Genomic DNA, 8,938 nt, shown 5'->3' on the forward strand with positions numbered 1-8,938 from the left:
CCCTAAGATCCGCGCTTCTAACAGTTGCATCTTTCTGAATAGAGACAGATGTTCCATTCAGAAGTACTCTCCGTTGAGTATTAGTAAGATAAATGTGGTCATTAGAAGAAAGAAGGGGTCCAGCAGTCCAGAGTGCCAATGAATATGATGGGAGGAGTCAACAGGTAAGGACTTCTGACCAGGAACATTCAATAATGTTCAACAAGAAAAAGTCTTGTTGCAGCCAAACAAACAAAAATAAAAACAAAAACACAAACTCCCCTGAATAGTACTCCACGTGATAAATTAACTCCAGAATTTAGCACCATGATAAAGTCTTTCTCTTAAAGAATCGGTATGTGTACTTCTCTTATAACAAAAATATAACCAATGTATCTTTTTTCTTTTTGGTTCTTTGGCTATGATTGCCAAGAATCTCAGAATTGAACTTACTGTCCAGTTACTTAAATTAATTAATTAGTCTCTTTTATCCTTAAATAAATAAATTCTTGTGATTATGGTACCTACTTTTTTCGGTATCTGCTTTTCCCTGTTATTTAATATCTTGGTGTTCTAATTTTATTATAATAAAATTTATATCTTTTATTGTAAGCGCTCTTAAATCTTTTCTAGAAAACAGGTAGGGAAATTTTTTCTTAACCTGTGTGAAAAATAATAACATCAAAAGATTTCCCTTGAACTCCATTTAAAAAATCCTCAAATTTGGAAGACATTTTTAAATCAGCAAACAAGCAGGAGACTGAATGATAATTATGATGACATATAAATCTAAAATTCTTATATGTCTAAAAATATATCATAAAGTTAAAAGTCAAAGTTACCACTCATGATAAAAGATTAATTTCCTTACCACAAATAGTTCTTATTAATGCAATAAAAACAAGACATTAAAAAAATGGGTGAAATGATATCGGGGGTGGGGGGACAGTGGATGGGGGAGGGGGGTTGTCACTTTGTGAGGGGTGAAAAGGGTAACTATTGCATTGTTTTGTACACCTGAAACTAATAAAATTTAAAAAAAATGGGTGAAGAACATAAATAAGTGGGTCAAAATACAAATTAACAACTAAAATATGAAAAAGTGTGCAATTTCATGCATAAAGACAAGTAAATTAAAACACCTATTAACTTAGCAAATTGAAAATTTTGATAATACACAGCCTTGGCAAGTGTATGGAGAACAAGGTGCTCTCATAAAATAAATTGTTAGTGAAAGTGTAACCTGGAAATACAGTCTTTTGAGAGTGCAATTTGGAAACACTGTTTAATGTGAATAATACACAAACTCTTTGACCTAGCAATTCCACTTTTAGCAAGTGATCCTACAGATTACATTTGCACAATTGTGCAAATATATATATATCTATATCCTAGAATATTTGCTTCATACAGATTTTATTAGCAAAAAGCTGGAAACAAACAATACAACACTAGTCAGCCATTAAAATGAATGAGATGAAGCTGTGTATACTAATATGCAAAGATGCTCAAGACATTTGGTGGTGGGGGAAAGAGTGCAGAACACTGTGTGTGTGTATATGTGTGTCTATGGCCGTATATGCACAGAAATATTAGGAAAGCACGTAAAACACTTTAATTGTGTTTATCTTTCTCAGGTGTACAACTGGGAAGGGGCAGGATAAAGAGAAAGCTTTCTTTCTACTTTTCAGTACTGCTATATTTTTTTACAGTGCAAATCTGTTACTTCATAGTAAACACTAATGTGCTGCACCTTGCTAATTACCTCTTAAACTGAAGCCTCTCTGAAAGCATTTTGAGAAACAAGCATGATAACGCCTCTAGCCTCTAGGCCAATGCAGATGCATAGCCCTAGGCCCTCAATCCCAGTCTCCGTGCTCTGCTGCTTTACCTTTGGTAGGATACTTAGGTAAGTGGATTCGTTGGCAGCTTTCAGAAAGGCAGAGGAGGGCAGTGGGGGAGTCCTGGTGAGGTCCCTGAGCAGCTCCTCATTCCTGACGCTCCTGGGGGAAAGGAAGCTGGCACTGCTCTGACTGAGGCTCCCGAAGACTGCCAAGTCTGCATCGTGGACGGAGCCTTTCGGGTGGCACCTGTATCTGGCATCAGGGCTCACCAGGGCTTCTTCAAACACAGACTCCTCATCAGAGAGCTGCAGCTTCTCAAGCTCCTTATTGATTTTCTGCACATCTGCCACGGTGGTGCCAGGGGACAAGCGGCTGTCGGACTTTGTGTATTCAGCACACAGGGTGAGGATGGTCTCCAGACGCTGTCTCTCCTAGAACAGAGGGGAGGGGAAGGTCAGTGGGTTGATGAGAATGGAGACAACTCCAAATAAAAAGACTAGCGAGGCTGGGACCACCGGTGAGTTCATCCCACACAGAAACCCACCGGCACTTGGCTGATGACGATTCTCCATCATCTTTGGTGGATGCATTTAAGAATCCACATGACACCCGGGTTAATCTCTGTTCTGGCTGTTCCCTTTATTTGTATATCCCAGTGCTGATCCTAGCATGTGGCAGCACCTAGTAAGCCTTTTTCTTGATTTAGCAAGTCTCCAAACACTTCAAAGGTTTTTCTTAACCTCTGTTTTTTAAAATCTTCACTCCCCTTCCCTCTGCCTATCTTCCTTCAACAATATCTGGATCTTTCATCACTACAGACTTAATATTTGCACGTAAAATTAACGCTCTAACTTCTTATAGAAATATTATCCTACTGTTAGACACACACACACAAACAATGCTACTTAAAGAATCTTTTAATTTAAAAGGCATAACTGGGCCTTTAATGCTTTCCTCGAAATGCTTCACAATTTTCAAAACGCTTTTTTAAGTCTCATCGCCATGTAAAGGTATTTTCCACCAATGTCTCACATGAGTCATTAAAATGATTTAAAAAAGTGGGAATGTTACATGAAAATGAATATTTCATGTCATGTTCAGATGGAAAGGCATCAATGTATTTCAAATTCTGAGGTAATTAAATCTTTGATTCCTTTAGCTGGAGAATAAGATCAATATATAGGCGATTGCTGTCTCTAACGGGTCCACTAATTGACACTTCACCAAGCTCCCCATGCAAAATATATATGATTCTTCACTTTAAATAAATGTAATATTATATTTGTGAACAACGGTATATAACTTACGAAATGCTTATCATAAGTCTAGACAGCACTGTTTGGGTTGGGAAATCTCAACATCTTCACTTCTCACCTTAATTCCAATACCAAAGTGAAAAGAAAAAAAATTAAATAACAAAAAACATCCGTTGTGATTACAGCTACCACACTGAAAAGACAATTCAAAATCCTTCCAGAAAAAAAACATTTTCCAAACTAGTTATCAGTAACAAAATAGAAAAAATTTAAACAGCACCGGGCTACTGTTTTCAATTTCTAATGGCAGCAAAAGACAAAACTCTGAAGGCAGTTTCCTTTTTATTTGTCAAAGAAGTGTCAAATAGAAAAATCAAATAGGAACAAACCAACATAATTCTCTGGTTTTCATTAAATACATTCATTAAATGAGATAGAAGTCATTTATGTTATATTTTTTTATTTCTCTTCTAAAATAATCCCTCCCCCCAAAAAAAGCAATAGCTTGATTGAAAGACCAAAAGAACTATTAAACGGGTTCCTATAAGCCCCCACCTCCCTTTCACTGCCTGAACTGGAATCCCGCTGCAGCTCCGTCCTCATGGCCTCTTCCCACAGCAGGCATGCATAGCCACACAACCTCATCTTAGGCGCTTCTGCACCCTGCACATCCACGAGCCCTGGTGTTTATTTATCTCCGCAGCTGCCACCAGCTGCCAAGCCCTACCCACCTCAGCTTTATGGGGGGTGGGGGTGGGGATGGGGGACTCAGTCTTCATTGCTTTACTTTATTTAAAACTTCTTCAATAATCCGGAAAAGTCTTCATGGGAATATGCAAAAACAACCTGCAATATGTGAGAAGTGGGACAGGAGCGAGGTATTATGTTTTACCCCTTTTCAACAGCATCTGTTTTAGAGGCTAATTAATCTCCAAAGAAAAGTGCTTTTCCTCCCCTCAGGGGAATTAAATGGAAGTATCTAAACTCGGTCTTTACTAATCTTTTTAGATCATAGTGTATACACATTAGCCTGGACATGATTTATATTTGGGATTATCTGAAAGTTGTCAATTTCCAGGTAGCAGGGCTCTAAGGAAGAATGTGGTGTTCAAAAGCATGAAAGGTACTTCTGCCTAGCCGGTAATACAGAGCAAAATTCTTCCCACATCTCCTTCCCAAAATAGTTTCTTCTGCTGCCAGTGGTATTGCTTAATTCCAGAGGGAATAAATGATCCCTCCCTTAAGATGAATGCTATTTCAGAGAGTGAAATGCAGCATTCAAAGACTTGTGCACAGGAAGTTTGGTCTACTGGTATGTGCTTCTCTCTATTCTTATCACCCCATTCACAGCCAATCTGTCCAGACTTGAGTCTCTCTCTCTCTCTCTCTCTCTCACACACACACACACACACACACACACACACACAGCACTGCTGCCCATTACTCTAATAGAAATATAGGCCACACACTCGCCCTGTAAAAACAGCAGCAATGAAAAATAAATTGATGACAAGTGCGTCAGAAGAAAGTCTGCAAGGCATTTCAGAAAGCTCTACAAGAAGCCTTTTAAGGAAAACTCTGAACAGAATTCACCTTCAGAAAATAATTCTCCCTTGAGCCCTCTTCACTCCAGAGTCTTGCTCCTCCCATTCATCATGCCAATATTCTCTACTCTGTGACTCTGTGACCAGGGCAACCCTCCAGAACAGGACACTTTGAGAATCAAATAGGGCACTATTAATAATCATGCTGCAGCATCAAGCGCAAACTGGGATCAGCAAACTACCTGAAACTCAATTTTCTTTGGGGCTTCACCTGGCTATCTGCTGAGTTGGGAGGCTACCCTCTTTGAGATCTCCAATTCCTAGACCTTTCCAAACCAGCATTCCACTGGGCCGTCTCCTAAAAAGCCACCAGTACAGGACCTAAACAACCACATGGTCCAACACATTGCTACTAAGGGTTTAAAGAGTAGGTCACTTAGAATAAAATTACAGTAAAACCTTGGATTGCGAGTAACTTGGTTTGCGAGTGTTCCGCAAGATGAGCAAACATTTCGAATACATTTTAATGTGGTAAATGAGTGCTGTCTTGCAATATGAGTAGTTTGTTTCCGGAACAAATTATGCTAGCAAACCAAGGTATTACTGTATTTCAAATACATTTTAGGGTTTTTTCTCCCTTTCCATTTTCCCTTTCTTCCATCTCTATATACCACATATATCAAAGAAACTTTTGAAGGGGACACAAGATCTTAAGAAATAAACCTGAAGAAAATGGTGTGCAATTCTTTCCCTCAGAGTTTTGTTTTTTTTTTAAGTTGTGGGCTGAGTGTATGTATTTTTTTAACCTCAGAGCTTTCTTTCTTTTTCAGAGGAATGTGTCTGGTATTGCCCCACTGCAGTTCACAGCCCTAAATCAGGGACCTCATCCATCTTCTAAAACCATCATAATTCCTGTCATCGACTGCAGCCAGTCTAGGCCATAAGATTGTAAAGACAATGCAGAAATCAATTATGCAGAAAACCACTTCCTGATACTTAAGCATAGGTGAAATCTTTTTAAAAATCCTTCTGTTACAATTAAACATATTGGGTCATTTATTACAGAAAACAGAGGGTTAATCTTTAATGGTTAGAAATAATTTAGTTGAAAGGACTTTTTTTTTTTTCTAAAGGGGATCTGTTGTAACTGATAAGTATGACTTCATTTACTATTAACTCTAGAGATTCAATATCTCGATAATCTTCAGTTCAACAAAGATCTTTTAAGTTACTCACTGCCCAGTAATGTGTGAGGGATACAAAGATGAGAAAAAGACAGCATTTCTACCCTCAGAACTTCAACAGGAGGCACAAATAGGTAATCAATTAAAGAAAATAGAGATCCAAGATGGCAGAGTAGAAAAATGCTGTGCCTGCCTCCTTCCAATAACACACTAAAATTACAATTAAAGTATAGAATAATCAACTTGAAGAACCATCTGAAGCCTAAATGAGCATAAGTTTTATAGCTAAGGCTATAAAGAAGAAGCCACGTCGAGACTGCTGGAGGGGCAGAAATGTGAAACAGCCGGCCCCAAGCCTCTATGTGGTGGTTGAGAACTGGAAGGGCTATCTCGGCCACAGAGGTTCCTCTGGAGGAGCGAGGGACCCCAGCCCCACACTGGCTTCCCCAGCCTGGGGTACTGGTGCCAGGAAAAACAACAGGATGCTGTTTTTCACACAACATCTGGGTGTGAAAAACAGTGGGGATTCCAACCATCTGGGTGGACCCAGAAGCCTCTTAGAAAGCCCACACACAGACTCACTTGCTCACAGGCACTCACCCTGGGATCTGGCGGAGGGACAGTGACTCGGAGGCATCAGAGACATATGGGGAGAGACTGAGGTGTTTGGCTTTGGGGAGAGGACTGGAGGACAGTCACCATTTCCCCTGTGTGGAGTTTTCTTATCCTACAGCTGTCAGGCAGGTGCCATCTTTCCCATTTGAGCCCTCCCCCGACACCCATAGAGAAATCTGAATCTGATTGGCCTGGCGAGCTCGCCGATCCACCCTGCTGACTAACTGGGAACCTGCCCTACCCAAAACCCCCCAACATCGGAGGCACTTTCTTAATGAGCAGCCAGCCCTGCCCACACTGTACTCTTTCTTGGAAAACTATTGGGGTCTGCAGGACCCCGGTGGGCGGTGACTGGCCTCGGTGTGCTCTGAGATTTTTGCCGAGTAGCTCCAGGATCAACACTAGCACAAAACCAGAATCTACATTAACTTGGTGACTACAACTTGTCCCACTCTGGTGACTCCCTGAGACTCTGCCTCACCCAACTTGCTTACTGTATGAGGCTTTATCAGAGGCTGAACCTTCAGGGAGCTGGCAGGTGGCAGCAGGTCTTGGGGTATCCGGGCTTTCTGCAGAGATACACCAGGCCGGGTACTGGTGGCAGCCACCCTCGGTTTACAGCATGGTCTCTCCCATGTGCCTCCAGGTTTAGCACAGGTATCAAAAAACCATGGATCATCTTGTAGCTCCTATCAGGTAGTTTCTGGCCAGTCACAGGCAGTGGGTGACTTGGGACTGGACTGGAGCCCCTCGCAAGAAGCCCCAGAACCAACATACTTGGAGGTTGGCTTCAGACCACAGCAGAGCACCACCCAATTAGTCCCACAAGCAGCACACACAAAGGGTGGTCTCAACAGGCACCAGAGCCTGCTAGGGCAAATCCCACTCAGTGGCGTAAGCACCCTGCACAGCCCTAAGCTCTGGATGTTGCCAAACCCCCAGCCATTCAGCCTGAGGTGCAATCCCACTCTCTAACATTCCAATAGCAATAAAAACTAAACTGTAATGGAGGTGGGGGGTAGAGGGAGGGCACAAACAATCCACAAAAGGGACATTCCTGGAGCTCCCGGCACAGGTGACCACGGAGACTGTGCCAGGGCCCCACAAGATACCTACTACATATGGCCACCTGGCCAAGACTGGGAGACCTAGCAGATCTACCTAATACATAGAAACAACTCAGAGAGGCAGCCAAAATAAGGAAACAAAGAAACATGTTCCAAATGAAAGAACAGGAGAAAACTCCAGAAAAAGAACTAAACGAAATGGAGGCAAGCAACCTACCAGATACAGAGTTCAAAACAATGGTTAGATGGGTCAGCCAAGTGGTTCAGTTGGTTAAGAGTTGGCTTGTGAGTGCGAGCTCTGAGCAGCAGGGCTGCCGGTTCAGTTCCCACATGGGCCAGTGACGCTGCACCCTCTATAGCTAAGATGGTGAACAACAGATTGACCTGGAGCTGGGCTGCCGTGATTGGCTGGTGATGGCGTAGGCTACAGTGGGCTGCCGTGAGCTACTGTGAGTGGTCAGCAGCCAGCGTGAGTGGCCGGCAGCCAGCGAAAGCGGCTGTGAGCTGCCGTGAGCAGCTGTCCAATAACCAGCGGCCAATCTGCCTCAGCTGGGAAGAGCACAATGATCATAGGGCCAGTGAAGCAACATCCTCCACAACTAGACTGAAGAACCAAAGGACAGCAACTTGTCTTCTCCCCTTCCCCAATTCCCCAATAAAATCTTAAAAAAAGAACAAAAACAAAAAGAAAAACAAAAAGAAACCAAACAAATAAAAAAACGATGGTTATAAGGATGCTCAAGGAACTTAGTGAGAATGTCAACAAAGAGTTAACAACCATAAAAAAAGGACATAGAAACCATAAAAAAAAGAGAAAAGAATGAGTCAGAAGTGAAGAATACAATAACTGAAATGACAAATGCACTAGAAGGAATCACCAGCAAACTAGATGAAGCAGAGGATCAAATCAATGATTTAGAAAACAGGGTAGAAGAAAACACCCAATCAGAACAGCAAAAAGAAAAAAAGAATAGTTAAAAAAAATAGTTTAAGAAATCACTGGGACAACATCAAGCATAATAACATTTGCATAATGATATACCAGAAGGAGAAGAGAGAGAAAAGGGACTGAGAACCTATTTGAAGAAATAATGATTGAAAACTTTCCTACCCTACAGAAGGAAATAGACATACAAACCCAGGAAACACAATTCCAAACAAGATGAACCCAAACAGGCCCACACCAAGACACATCACAATTAAAATGGCAAAGTTTAAAGACTATGAGAGAATCCTAAAAGAAGCAAGAGAAAGATAGCTAGTAACTTATAAGGGAGCTCCCATAAGACTGTCAGCTGATTTCTCAGCAGAAACTTTGCATACCAGAAGAGATTGGCACAAAATATTTAAAGTGATAAAAAGCAAGGACCTACAACCAAGACTACTCTACCCTGCAAGGCTATCATTTAAAATCGACTGACAGATAAAGAATTTCCCAGACAAGATAAA

At 41.4% G+C, this 8,938-nt stretch overlaps 1 protein-coding gene across 15 annotated transcripts in view; it reads right to left on the reverse strand.

The window, feature by feature from the left end:
- Positions 1 to 8,938, reverse strand: part of PHLDB2 (pleckstrin homology like domain family B member 2) — a 245,504-nt gene that overhangs the window by 76,488 nt on the left and 160,078 nt on the right. For all 15 annotated transcript variants that reach the window (XM_019629723.1, XM_019629721.1, XM_019629712.1 and 12 more), the window contains one exon: positions 1,871 to 2,254. In XM_019629723.1, coding sequence (XP_019485268.1) covers positions 1,871 to 2,254 — 384 coding nt within the window. The remainder of the gene's footprint in view (positions 1 to 1,870; positions 2,255 to 8,938) is intronic.

Source organism: Hipposideros armiger, unplaced genomic scaffold (genome assembly GCF_001890085.2).
Source record: "Hipposideros armiger isolate ML-2016 unplaced genomic scaffold, ASM189008v1 scaffold_866, whole genome shotgun sequence".
Taxonomy (NCBI): Eukaryota; Metazoa; Chordata; class Mammalia; order Chiroptera; family Hipposideridae; genus Hipposideros; species Hipposideros armiger.